At 43.3% G+C, this 14,714-nt stretch overlaps 1 protein-coding gene across 7 annotated transcripts in view; it reads right to left on the reverse strand.

The window, feature by feature from the left end:
- The window catches only part of ep400 (E1A binding protein p400), a 92,859-nt gene that overhangs the window by 27,668 nt on the left and 50,477 nt on the right, over positions 1–14,714 (reverse strand). For 5 of the 7 annotated variants that reach the window (XM_084331061.1, XM_084331060.1, XM_084331059.1 and 2 more), the window contains 13 exons: positions 13,889–14,058; positions 11,202–11,398; positions 8,321–8,432; positions 6,947–7,228; positions 5,296–5,370; positions 5,063–5,197; positions 4,923–4,967; positions 4,628–4,781; positions 4,286–4,521; positions 3,916–4,089; positions 2,840–2,887; positions 2,607–2,743; positions 2,463–2,519 (listed from right to left, as the gene is read on the reverse strand). In XM_084331061.1, coding sequence (XP_084187187.1) covers positions 2,463–2,519; positions 2,607–2,743; positions 2,840–2,887; positions 3,916–4,089; positions 4,286–4,521; positions 4,628–4,781; positions 4,923–4,967; positions 5,063–5,197; positions 5,296–5,370; positions 6,947–7,228; positions 8,321–8,432; positions 11,202–11,398; positions 13,889–14,058 — 1,822 coding nt within the window. The remainder of the gene's footprint in view (positions 1–2,462; positions 2,520–2,606; positions 2,744–2,839; positions 2,888–3,915; positions 4,090–4,285; positions 4,522–4,627; positions 4,782–4,922; positions 4,968–5,062; positions 5,198–5,295; positions 5,371–6,946; positions 7,229–8,320; positions 8,433–11,201; positions 11,399–13,888; positions 14,059–14,714) is intronic. The other 2 variants (XM_084331062.1, XM_084331058.1) reach the window with 1 other exon arrangement.

Raw genomic sequence — 14,714 nt, forward strand, 5'->3', positions numbered from 1 at the left:
AAAAAATCATTTTTTTTTTTTTCTTTTTTTTAGAATAAAGTTTCATAGAAATCTTAGTCAAACATTTAGTATTATGGATATTAAACATGCTGGCAGAGTACATGCATCCATGTTGTTGTGAACATTTTAACCCTTTCACTGCCACACGACAGCCGGTTAACCCTTTCACTGTGACAATACAGAAGGTTAGCCCTTTACTATCACACAACCGACGGCGATGCTCCATCATTAGCATCATTAGCTCCGCATCCGCGGAGCTAATGATGCTAATGATGGAGCATCGCCGTCGGTTGTGTGATAGTAAAGGGCTAACCTTCTGTCGTGTGGCAGTGAAAGGGTTAATTAAATAAAGAAATTCCCTATCCATAGTCGCCGTGGGAAAGAATAAAATAAAAAAAAAAGAAAAGAAAATTCCCTACCTACCCATGGCCAAACTGACAACCAACCTGAAACCAACTATTATTTTTGTTAGGCCCAACGCCAGCTAGCCAGCACACGCTGCCAGAGTAAACTCGGCCAACGTTAGCCCACACAGCTAGCCGGCACACGCTGCCAGAGTAAACTCGGCCAACGTTAGCCCACACAGCTAGCCAGCACACGCTGCCAGAGTAAACTCGGCCAACGTTAGCCCACACAGCTAGCCAGCACACGCTGCCAGAGTAAACTCGGCCAACGTTAGCCCACACAGCTAGCCAGCACACGCTGCCAGAGTAAACTCGGCCAACGTTAGCCCACACAGCTAGCCGGCACACGCTGCCAGAGTAAACTCGGCCAACGTTAGCCCACACAGCTAGCCGGCACACGCTGCCAGAGTAAACTCGGCCAACGTTAGCCCACACAGCTAGCCAGCACACGCTGCCAGAGTAAACTCGGCCAACGTTAGCCCACACAGCTAGCCAGCACACGCTGCCAGAGTAAACTCGGCCAACGTTAGCCCACACAGCTAGCCGGCACACGCTGCCAGAGTAAACTCGGCCAACGTTAGCCCACACAGCTAGCCGGCACACGCTGCCAGAGTAAACTCGGCCAACGTTAGCCCACACAGCTAGCCAGCACACGCTGCCAGAGTAAACTCGGCCAACGTTAGCCCACACAGCTAGCCGGCACACGCTGCCAGAGTAAACTCGGCCAACGTTAGCCCACACAGCTAGCCGGCACACGCTGCTAGAGTAAACTCGGCCAACGTTAGCCCACACAGCTAGCCGGCACACGCTGCTAGAGTAAACTCGGCCAACGTTAGCCCACACAGCTAGCCGGCACACGCTGCTAGAGTAAACTCGGCTAACGTTAGCCCACACAGCTAGCGAACCACAACTCTAGCCAAAGCCAGCCAGCCAACGCCAATCAACAAAGATCCTCACAGCGACTGCCGATGGTTAGGCCTAACAAAAATAATAGTTGGTTTCAGGTTGGTTGTCAGTTTGGCCATGGGTAGGTAGGGATTTTTTTTTTTTTTTTTATATTCTTTCCCACGGCGACTATGGACAGGGAATTTCTTTATTTAATTAACCCTTTCACTGCCACACGACAGAAGGTTAGCCCTTTACTATCACACAACCGACGGCGATGCTCCATCATTAGCATCATTAGCTCCGCGGATGCGGAGCTAATGATGCTAATGATGGAGCATCGCCGTCGGTTGTGTGATAGTAAAGGGCTAACCTTCTGTATTGTCACAGTGAAAGGGTTAACCGGCTGTCGTGTGGCAGTGAAAGGGTTAAAATGTTCACAACAACATGGATGCATGTACTCTGCCAGCATGTTTAATATCCATAATACTAAATGTTTGACTAAGATTTCTATGAAACTTTATTCTTAAAAAAAAAAAAAAAAAAAATGATTCTTTTTTTTAATATATATATATTTTTTTAAACTCATAAAATATATTGGGTCGCACCTAAATCGGCAGGGTCGGTCGGCAACCTGAAACCAACCATTATTTTTGTTAGGCCTAGCCCACACAGCTAGCGAACCACAACTCTAGCCAAAGCCAGCCAGCCAATCAACAAAGATCCTCACCGCGACTGCCGATGGCCACGACAACCAACGCTGCTGCGCGCCACAGCAGCCCCCATCAGCACTGCAGTCGTGCCACCGATGCCAACACTCGCCGGACGAGCCATGCCAGCTCCCGTCCCAACTACAGTTTGTTGTTCTTCATTCCAGAAGGTTGCTTCCGGTAAACTAGCGCAACGTCACCACTGACAGCAGCGCTGTGCTCCAATAGGAAGGCATTCGCATGCATAAATGAATAAATAAAATAAAATAAAAAAGTACTGTTTTCCCCCAAACGCAGTATAGTATCATTTCAAACACTCTAGTACCGCGGTACTATACCAATACCGGTATACCGTGCAACCCTAGTAGACAGTAAGGTTTGTTTTTTTAATAAAAAATTTATTCAGTACACTTCATTTTTACACGAGTCACAGGAAATGGTTGAGAAGTCGAAGCCGCGTTACCTTTCTGCCAGGACAGAGGCGTGTTTGGGATTCTTTTGGAATGGATTCATCCCCAAACTGTGAAAAACAAAGCAGCAAGTGAGTAACTCACATTTATTTTAATGATTGAAAACAGGGAGGGATACAGGTAGGACCAGTGCTTACAGCGGTTTGATGGGGAGGCTCCTCTTGCTGGCGATGATCTTCATGAGCTCAAAGCGGCTGTTGTAGAGCTGGATGTGAGTGGCGTTGTCGTCCTGAGTGTAGATCTGACACGTCCTCAAAGGACGGCTGTTCTTAGACTGGGTACAGGACAGACACACACACACACAGACACAGACAGGTCAAGCAGAGGAAGTCAACACTAACAACACATGGATATGAATGAGATACTGTACCTTGTAGATGCTCTTGGTTTTCTTCTTTGGGTTGGCCTCATACACCAACTACAATGGGTAAGAAAGATGGGTACCTTGTTCATTACCTTGATAAAGTCAGGCCCAGAGTGTGACGTTGTGTTCATTATCTTGATAAAGTCAGACCCTGAATGTGACTGTGTTCATTACCTTGATAACTACAGACCCCGAATGTGACGTTGTGTTCATTACCTTGATAACTACAGACCCTGAATGTGACTGTGTTCATTACCTTGATAACTACAGACCCTGAATGTGACGTTGTGTTCATTACCTTGATAACTACAGACCCCGAATGTGACTGTGTTCATTACCTTGATAACTACAGACCCTGAATGTGACTGTGTTCATTACCTTGATAACTACAGACCCTGAATGTGACGTTGTGTTCATTACCTTGATAACTACAGACCCTGAATGTGACTGTGTTCATTACCTTGATAACTACAGACCCTGAATGTGACTTTGTGTTCATTACCTTGATAACTACAGACCCTGAATGTGACTGTGTTCATTACCTTGATAACTACAGACCCTGAATGTGACGTTGTGTTCATTACCTTGATAACTACAGACCCTGAATGTGACTGTGTTCATTACCTTGATAACTACAGACCCTGAATGTGACGTTGTGTTCATTACTTTGATAACTACAGACCCTGAATGTGACGTTGTGTTCATTACTTTGATAACTACAGACCCTGAATGTGACGTTGTGTTCATTACCTTGATAACTACAGACCCTGAATGTGACGTTGTGTTCATTACTTTGATAACTACAGACCCTGAATGTGACGTTGTGTTCATTACCTTGATAACTACAGACCCTGAATGTGAAGTTGTGTTCATTACCTTGATAACTACAGACCCTGAATGTGACGTTGTGTTCATTACCTTGATAACTACAGACCCTGAATGTGACTTTGTGTTCATTACCTTGATAACTACATACCCTGAATGTGACGTTGTGTTCATTACCTTGATAACTACAGACCCTGAATGTGACTGTGTTCATTACCTTGATAACTACAGACCCTGAATGTGACTGTGTTCATTACCTTGCCCTCCTCTCTGGGAATGATGACGTTCTCATAGCGGCTGCGGCACTGTTTGGGCGAGCGGTAGATGCGGCTGCAGGAGTTAACCACGTCGCTCACCAGGTCCCAGTTGGGAGTGTGGGCAGGAGACACGATGGTCAGGTTCAGAGGCAGCTCCAAAAGCTGCTTCACAGCCTGACAATGAGACAAACAACATACATTATGTTGTATGATATATTGCATGTTGACAGCACTTGAATTCATTGCAGTTATGGAAGGAACCACATGTAATTTAAACCGGTTGGACTGCAAAAAACGAATTCTCTCATTCTGACAATCCAATCCAATTTCCTGTAATCAGGGCTTTGGGCATGAGGACTAGAGCCAGTACCTGAAGCAGAGCCCAGTCCTCACTGATGAGCCACTCTGGGTTGTCCTGGCCAGCCTCCATGGCAGGCTTAACCAACGAGGGGAGGGGCTTGGCGAAGGGCGCCTGCTGCTTGAGGGAGAAGTTCTTCTTCTGGTCCTTGCCCTCACGGCGAACCTTCAGCATGCTGGCCTTCTCGAAGAGGGAGCGCGGAGGAATGACTGTCTCCCCGTGACCCTTCTTTTTCTTCCTGGCTGCTGCTGGAAACAAGAGGTGGTCAGCGTGCAGATCCAACACATGCCTGTAGAGACCGTCTATGACACACAAAGCAGGAGAGGGACTCTCACGACACAGCTCTCTTCTCACCGGATGGGTCCAACTTCAGCCTCTTTTGCTCCTTGCGGACATAGATGGGGGGCAGTCTGGACTCCGGCATGGGTGTGGTGTCATACATCAGACACATGACAGAGTCAATGTAGATGTCATTGTCATCCTGTGGTGGGGTGGGTGGAGTCCAGAGCTGCAGAAGAAAACACCCACAGGTTAAGATTAAAGTCAGAATACAGTGTATGCTACTATGATTCGAGTCCACAGTCATTGACATACTGTAGACAAAATATGTGAGATGTAAATATGTATTTGCACCATGCATGCATCTTACCGGCATTATTTCAGTATGGCCGTCCTCTGCATCAAATACATACTCCTGTTGAAATGGGAACGGAGAATATTATATATCACCTAAAAGGCAAAAACAACATTTTCTGATTTTGAGCAGCCGTGGTGTGAATGGCAGCCCACCATGTTGTAAGCATCTTCTCTGGTGTAGGTGAAGAGATCTTCCTCCCCCTCCACCATCAGCCTATCCTCTTCCTCAGTCTTCAGCCTCTGCAGCTGCTGCAGCTCCCAGCCTCTCTTAGCACACTGCAGTCGCTCCTGAGAAATATATATAAATACATATACCAGTGAGTCTGATGCATCAAAGGACCAATTGTAATGTCAAGAGGTTTTGTTGGGACTTAAATGTTCGTTACCTTGAACGCGCTTTCGTCATCACTGACATGGAGGTACTCAAGGTAATGCAGGGCATACCTTTCAATGGGTGTGAGCTGATGGTGAGGGAAAGGGGTATTAGTGAAGATGACATTAGCAAAGAGAGCATCAATCCATCCCTCTCTTCATACATACATCCTTCCATCTAGGTTACATTTGATAGCGCTCTGGTTTGCGACTTCAAATGCTCATTTCACACACAACAGCTAAAATGCATTAGTAGCCTACACAATTGTAAGAAAAAAGTCAAATCATGGCTCCTCGACAATGTTAAAAACTTGATTTTTTTTCTCTTCTTTTTCTATTTTTCTCCCATCCCAATTCCACTGTGCCAATTCTCCCCTCCCCTGTCTTGAATGTTGCTCGCATATGCCCCCCACTGGTCGGTTGTAGGGAGGATAGAAGCCTTGCATTACGTGTCCCCTCCGATACACAAGGAGGCAGCCTGTCACATCTTTTCACCTGCCAGCGCGGACTCTCATTGGCGAGGTGTAACGTGTGGGAGGCTCACACTACCCCCGCCATTTCCTGTCTCTGCTGTGCAGGCGTCCCCCAACCGACCTGTAGGAGTCGCTGTCCACAACGTCCAGATTACCACCCATCGACTTCCACCAGCTAACTCTGCCAATTGAGTTAGTATGACGGCTGGCCCAAGCCGGAGGCAACGCCGACAGCCGGAGTCGAACCCGGTGTCTCTTGCGTTGGTGACGAGCGCAATGTCCGCTGCGCCACACAGCCGCCTCTTAAAAACTAGATTTTAAAATGTATGAAATAATTTTTTTTATCAATTTGACATGCATAACTCATGATGATGAGATTGAAACCGGGAAACACATTTGTGTGCTACATAATTTCAAGCAGGCGTTTTAGGTGTAAATGGGTTATGTAGGGGGGGACATGTGGGGTCCACCACCGTTTCAATATTGGTTAGGATTTGGAATATTTTCTAGTGCGTGCCAGGCATTACACTTGCCCTCATTAAATGTTATTTCTACATTTCCATGTCCCAAAACTGCTTTATCCCAAAGTAGATGATGCAGTGTTACTGCCCTGGTGTATGGGTCCAGGGCAGCCAGTTGATGTACTGTGAGATTTTTTGTTTTTTTTGTTTTTTGCATCTTCTCACATTGAATATTATTTCAATTAGACATAAAACATGTAGCCTATTATTATTATTATTATTATTATTATTATTATTATTATTATTATTATTATTATTATTATTATTATTATTATTATTATTATGATTATTCTATCAAGTGGTCAGCATTTGTTCTATCCCACCTGTCATGCGACAACTAATAGCTAGATGAAGAAATATTCCCTCAGGTTGGTGGTGCATGGATTGTGGCATGTGGCAGCGCTCCACTTGTGAAAATAGTTGATATTACCTACAAGCTAACCCCCACAGAATGAACCACATCATCAAAACATCACACCCTGTCCTGAAATGCCGGGCAGTCCCTTTCATACTGACGCTGGGGCAAACCCACCCCGGCCATTTCACTATATCTGACCCCCACATTCCATGTTCGTACCATTCAGAAGGAATGGAAATAATGGGGTATGATTCCCGGCTTGAACAGGCAGAGTGAAATTGGCTAAAGAGACACAAAAATATGTTTCAGTCACCTGGTCCATGACAGCAACAAGCTCTTCTATCTGCGCAGGTTCTTCTTTAGTCTGCATCTCCTTCTCCACGTCCTCTTCCGTCACCTCTCTGCCCTTCTCCTCCTGCTGCTCCTGCTCCTCTGGGGGGCTGTCCAGGTTAATGCTGTGCAGGGCCTGGATGTAGGGTCGAGCCACTCGGGGGGAGATGGCCTCAGAGGGGGACGGGTCCTGGTGCAGCACCACAAACTCCTCCACCTTCTCCCCCGAGCCTGCCTCCACTTCAAACAGATCGTGGATCGTCCGCTACACAAATACCAAACACACAAAGTAGAAATGTGCGGATCTTTACCAAATGAAGGGAAGATAGGCATGTTGTGGCTTTTCCCCCAGGAAAGGGAAAAGAGGTATGATGTGAATCTTAACACATTCGGGCCATTGGGATGAGTCTAATAAATCTCTAGAGGACCGGCAAATGTAAACAGACGTGGGGCTGTTTGTAGAGCTAAATCTATACTTTATAGTATTGCTATCTGTCCATTCTCATTGTCAATTGGGACCATAAACCGTCCCTTCAAAATGGATTAAAGAAATAATTTTTTTCATCAATACGTTCTCATTTTATAGCGCCGTGAATATAAGCGTTATAGGGCATTTGGTCTAGTATATTTCCTGGAAGGCGAGATAAAGGGCTAATAGTTACTAACGTTATATCCAATGGCATTTCCGTTATACAGATGCTACAGTTAAAACTCAAACTGCATATGATCGGCACGATCCTCAAGCATGTATGCATGAAAGGGGGGGGCGGGGGACGTCGTTTCTTATTATTGATTACCAATAACCGTGTTCGTCTAAGTAGCCACATAGGCCGATCGTATCATAACAAGGCTCGATGGGGCTGTAATTTACGTGAAAAAGATCTTACCATGAGCCGGTTGGATCCCCCCGAGCATTTCCCCGTTATCGATCGCCATCTGGTAGATCGATATGTCCATTGGCTGATGATAAATCCCCTTATTGCATAGTGAAATCCGCAATCCAAAACGTAATCCAAGCTACATGCTGCACATCCAGAATCCAGCTAACTGAAAACTCCATTGAAAGTAAAAAAAAAAATAATGCTCCGTTCAGCCACAGGGCACACTGCATTATTGCGATAGCGCCCCTAAGAGGATCTGGCCGGTATTGCACTCTCGAATTCAAAGAGTAGGGTACATCTGCAGTGCCGCTCTGCGACCTTGAATAGGTTATTAAAATGGAATAAAAGCCAAAACAACTTGCCACGGATATATCCGTGCTTCTGTCCACAACGGGTGGAATCGAAACACGTATATATCCGTTGTTCGTCCCCATTGTGTTAAGAGCAGAGGTATTGCTACTGTGAGTTGACATTACCTGTGTGAGGAAGGCCAGGGTGTAGTCAGTGCCCTGGGCAGCCACTTCTCTGATCAGATCCTTGGTGCCGTTCTTCAGCAGCTTCTCTTCAATGGAGTTCCCACTCTCCAGCCTAGAGGAGACACCAGCAACAGTTACCTCACCAAAGCAATTGTCCTAGCTCAAACCCGCCCTCTTTTCTTGATCCTCCAATCACAACTGTCACAAAGTTTGACTGGGGGAAGTGACAGTTGCGATTGGAGGATCAATAAAAGAGGGCAGGGCTCGAGATAGGTCAATAAGGGAGAGGAAAATAAATGGACACAATGTGGACGTTGGTGGATTGAGTCGTTAACAGCCCTGCTCTCAACTGAAAGATCCAATTCTGTGATCGGATGTTTATGACAAAAAACCCATCTATAGTCTATAGTTATTTTTTTTTTTTATAAATTTTTTTTCTCACTTTTTCTAAAACAAACAACATTGACGACCACAATAATTACAATACTGACAAGGCAACAAAAATAACAAATATCAAACGGATCCATAACCCGACAAAACAAAAACTAAATATAAATAGGTTTATATTAATTATCTATTTTATTTAGTCTGTATTTAACCAGGTTTGTCCCATTAACACTTTCAGAGCCCTTGCTTAACCTTGATTTACCCGTTGAATGCCACCATCCACTTCAATGTTAGCGTTAAAAACGCCTAATCTATGTTTTAAATTATGGCTATGTGTCTAATCTGCCCGTCGCTTTATCAATGACTCGTTTTCAGTCAACATTGTCAAAGCGGATTGTTTTTTTATCGGTTCATTTTCGTTTTATAGCATTTTGAAAAGCCCTCGTTTAAGGAAAATATAAAGATTCCATGATAAAAGACATTTACTGGAATATTCTAGAATACACAAAAACGTTGTAATTTTTCGGCCTATTTATGAATAGTTTTCAAATAAACGCTAGATTATCGATAGTATGTGTGTACGTATGCACGCTATAGACGCGAGCTGAAAAATAGATACTCTTATTTCCTCATCAGCGATCGCGCACACACAGACACATCACACATAGCGCAACCGCTGAGATCTCAGCAAATACAACTGATTATCCCAAGACTGGTAAAATAGATTCCTTACCTCAGATCAGATGTTCTCCAAAAAGATTATTCCAATTCCTGATCGCAATTCCAAATATCGATCACGCTTATTGATTGATTATTGGCTGCTGTGAATATATATTCCAGGCTGATTCCCGTCCCGTCCCATGTTGATCAGACTTCTTGCCAGCACAAGGAGCCAGCTGGCTCTGCCTCTACATATCTACAGATCCCAGGTCAGTCTAAGCGACTGACCTGCAGTTACACAAGGATAGACGATAGGGGGCGCTTTTTTCCATTCAGAGCTCCTGTAGGGGCTGGTGTACCAACGGGAGACTCGGTTGATTAAATATGATTTCAGATCGCTAATAAAACAATATTGGTCGTCGTGGGCACTCAGTGGGGGGGCTAAGAAAACGAGATATGTCGTCCGTGGCACTGAAAGGGTTAAGATCCAGGATCTCTTTTACAAGGGAGACCTGGCCATGAATAGCAGGAACACAAAGTTAACATTACAAAATGTTCAGATAAAACATTTGCGCACAGAGGGGAATTGGAAGAATACGCCTTTATGAGAATTAGAGACATAAGTTTTATTAATATAGGGCCACACGGCCGGGAAACGGTGCTGAATACTGGGAAAGGGCATTTATGAGATAGTACCCCTTTAAATTTAAAATGTTGTACTCTTTTATTTTTTATAATTTGTTATTTCTGTATTATTATTGTTTCTGTTATCTCCCTGTGAAGTTCTGTGTATTGTTATTGTGGTTATTGTGTTGTCTTGTTTTCATGTAAGTAATAATAAAAAAGATTAAAAAAAAAACATGTGCGCACAGAAAACCTGGTTACAATAGGCTTTCACCATAGCCTTAAATACATTCAGGGTTACCAAGTTTTAAATTTGTGACTCTGCACTGTCTAACCCGCCTTGTTAAGAAGAAGAGACAACGGACATGGACGCAGTACTTTGTTGGCGGTGTGAAAATATGCAGAGAAACATTAAATATCTTTGGAACCGTTTGTGTTAAATTGTATCTAAATTGGGGCGATTATCTTCTCTCCGTCAAAATTTTAAGTGTATCTCTCCGTTGCATACAGGCTGGCTGGCAGTGTGCAGAAGGCACAGAATATTGAAATTTGTTTTCTCTAACAAACGCATCAGCATATCCGCTATATCTATTTCTATATTTCCTATAGATTCGCCATCTACTCCAGTGCGCTCCGCAGATTGGGCCCTCAGACAGATATGCGATGTTCGCACGTAATGGAGGTAAGAGAGTCGTGTGTGGAGAGAGCTATATGATGGAGGGGCCTTTTGTGTGCGATTGTGTGTGTGTGGGGGGATTTGTACAAGTGATGGCTTATTTTGAAGGTATGAACCTGTACTTCCGTCTCATGTAAAAACAACTTTTTTGAAGATGGCTCAACGAGACCATAAAATCTGTGCCTGGTCACATTAAGATCAGATTGAAGATTGTTCCAAGCAGTAGGTGAAGAAAACCTCAAAGCTTTCTTTCCCATTTCTGTTCCGACTTTTGGAACAACAAGGTGCAGAAAGTCCTTTGAACGTAGATTGTAATTTAAAAGAGACGATAAGTAAATCAAAACCATACCAAGACTGGCCCTGTAAATCAGAACAAACCAATGACTGAGCCCACGTGTACATAAGGAAGGCCAGTCCACCTTTAAATATAATACACAATGGTGAGCAAGAGATCCAGTTTCTAATAAACCTCAGAGCCGCATGATACACGCTATCCAGCATGTGGAGACAGTGAGCATATATATACTATGTTACCTGTATATATGAATATCCTTAGAGCGTCCGATCTTGTCACACCACTCCTGGGTGCGGGCGTCCATGCTGGGGTTGAGGTCAGTGTCATAGAAGATGATGGTGTCTGCGTCAAACACGGGCCCCACTGCGGCACAGCAGCGGTTGGTCAGGATGCTGCAGAACATCTGCCTGGTCCTGTTGAATCTCTTCATATTCTCCTGATGGGACAGAAGGACACGGTCAAGGTCAGAGACAAAGAGACTAGAGAAAAAGATGTTAACTTTCATTCAGTCATTATTCTTTAAGCCTCTGAGACACATTGAGCTCCGAGACACATTGAGCAGTATACACCGAGATTACAACAGGATAACAAATAAGTTATCCTGTTAAAAAAAGAGAAAAGAAAAAGAAAGCACAAAATAATATAAGCTAATAAGACAATATTTATGTGACAATTGTGCATTTGTAAAATGTTCTTAAAAACCCAACAACATCCAGCTCTGCTCACTGACAAACTAGAACAATTTAACAAGATGCAAAGACCCTAAGCATAAGTATTTCTGATTTGATTTGGCAGCTCAGACAAAGGAAATAAGAAAAAGGAAATAATTTTCCGCGGGAAACCAGGTACCAGGCTCAGGCTGAACGATATATACAATTTATATTGATATTAATAGCCGATATGAATGATGATAATGAGCCCGCTAAGTAGGGCTGGGCGATATAACGATAAATATCGCGATATATTTTAATAATCGATATCGAGAGAAAAAAAAAAAAAAAAAAAAAAAAATTTAATATTTTTTTTGACCTGCAACAGGGCAGTTTTAAAACCAGAGACAGTGGACAGACTTGTCTTTCTTGCCTGCAACTTAAAGTAATGGCTTTGCTTGTCCAAATGACAATACTGACCAAATTGAGATTTATTTTTCTCTTGTCCATTTATTTCCAAGTTCCAAGTTTCTTTAATAGTTGTCATACAGAAGTACAGAATACTTTTATACAAAATGCTTCTTACTGTTACGCTTTTGTTTGCTTTCTAATTTAAAATACAGTTTGAAACCGTCTGTACACAGTAGGCTATGTGTGCTAGCAGAACTAGACTCCAGTCACGAGGTGGTTTGTCCACCAAAAAAGCGCCAAAAGATCGAAAATAAACTAGCAGAGCCAGAACTGTTCAACTCCCCTGGAGCCACAGCCAGCAGAGAAGCCAGTTTACTTTAGCTTTTAAACCAGCTGCAGCCTGAGAACTGGAGTGTGAGGGGATGTAACACTAAAGATGGCGGCAATGACAAAGAATTGCTGCAAAATAAACATACACCTGTTATAAAAAAAAAAAAAAAAAAAAAGTAATACTTATAACAATTCGATAATTATCGATATCGAGAAATATGATAACATTATCATATCGTTATCGCGATATGATTTTTTTCCATATCGCCCAGCCCTACCGCTAAGCAGTTTTGTCCAATATCCAAGCTAGCATCTTTGCCACAAAGTTCAGCAACTGGAATACAGGACTAATAAAGACCAATAAAGCCAATGAGCCCAGAAAGGTGAATACAGGACTAATAAAGCCAATGAGCCCAGGAAGGTGAATACAGGACTAATAAAGCCAATGAGCCCAGGAAGGTGAATACAGGACTAATAAAGCCAATGAGCCCAGGAAGGTGAATACAGGACTAATAAAGCCAATGAGCCCAGGAAGGTGAATACAGGACTAATAAAGCCAATGAGCCCAGGAAGGTGAATACAGGACTAATAAAGCCAATGAGCCCAGGAAGGTGAATACAGGACTAATAAAGCCAATGAGCCCAGGAAGGTGAATGCAGGACTAATAAAGCCAATGAGCCCAGGAAGGTGAATGCAGGACTAATAAAGCCAATGAGCCCAGGAAGGTGAATGCAGGACTAATAAAGCCAATGAGCCCAGGAAGGTGAATGCAGGACTAATAAAGACTAATAAAGCCAATGAGGTCAGAAAGGTGGACGGAGTAGTCAGTCTGAGAATCTCTTAAAAGGAACACGCCAACATTATGGGAAATGCTCTTACCATCTTCTCCGGAGTCAGACAAGAAGATACATACTAGGGATGTCCGATATTATCGGCCGATATTGGCATAAAAATGTGATATCGGGAAAATATCGGTTTTCTATTTTTTTCATTTATTTAACCTTTATTTACCCAGGCAAGCAAGTAAGAACAAATTATTATTTAATTTATTGTCAAAGTATGCATAGTGTGTTAATTACACGACAAGAGATATGTACCGGTAATGTTAATTACCTGAAATTATTCAGTTTTTGGGGGGGGGGGGGAAACCCTGCATATATCGGTATCGGTTGATATCGGTATCGGAAATTAAGAGTTGGACAATATCGGTATAGGTAAAAAAGCCAATATCGAGCATCCCTAATACATACCCATTTCCTCTCTGTGTGTTCAGTAGAAAGCCATCTGGCTGCAAGCTAGCCTAGCACAAATGTATGAAAGCGGACACAGACCACTAGCCTAGCTTAAAACTCCAGCAGAGGTGTTCTTGGCCAACAGCTAGGCTAGCTGGTCCATATCCGCGTCCATTCATTTGTGCTAAGCTAGCTCGCAGCCAGATAGATTTCTACAGAACGCACAGAGAAGAAATTGGTATCCCATATTCTTGTCTGACAAGTATGGTTGGTTAGTTTATATGTGAATGGTAGGCGTTTCACCTGTCTCTCCTCTGGAGTGAGGCTTTCGTCCACACGGACATAAGAGAGCTGCCGGTGGTCCAGGAAGGCCTCCAGGATGTCCAGCATCTTCACCATCTGGGTAAATATGAGGACACGACGCCGCTCTGACCTCAGCTTCTGGAGCAGGATGGCGAGGGCCTCCAGTTTACCTACAGAGGGAGGACCAGACACTCCATTTAAAAATTCTATACTTTAACAAATTTTTACACATTGCAGATGTATTGGATGAACCCTCAACCACTCACATCAAATGAACACTCTGACCTTTACGCCTTTGTCATTACAAGGGTCACTTTGTGTGAGGTAGTAACAAACTCAACACCCTTGCCACAATTATGTGAAATAAGCATGTATTTGAGCCCTAATTATGCAATTCCAGCCTCTTGGTAGACATCGTTAAAAATGTAGAAGATTGTTAAAGGGGACATAATGGAAAATGGGTCGTTGTATGGATCAGTCTGAAATGTTATTTATATATTATAAAATAACATTGTTATATTTCGCTTGGGGAAAAATCACTTCTGTTTGGCCAGGGTTTGAAGTCTTCCAATTAACAAACCTAAACAAGCTGTTCAGAATTATTGCCCATAGTGATGTCACAAGGGCAAGTAATGTTTGTTTTTAATCAATTAGCTGTGCTTTTGGAGCCAGGAACACTGCCTTGCTAATGTGCTACTCAGTTCGTAAAAGTGTTTTATGCTTGGGTGTGGAGTAGCCAGGCAGGGAAGGAAATCATTCATTTAAAATGTGGTGTGTGCTACACCCACCAAAAACACTGTTCAATACAAATGAAGAATGAGGTGCT

Source organism: Notolepis coatsorum (assembly GCF_963971535.1).
Source record: "Notolepis coatsorum genome assembly, chromosome: 1".
Taxonomy (NCBI): domain Eukaryota; kingdom Metazoa; phylum Chordata; class Actinopteri; order Aulopiformes; family Paralepididae; genus Notolepis; species Notolepis coatsorum.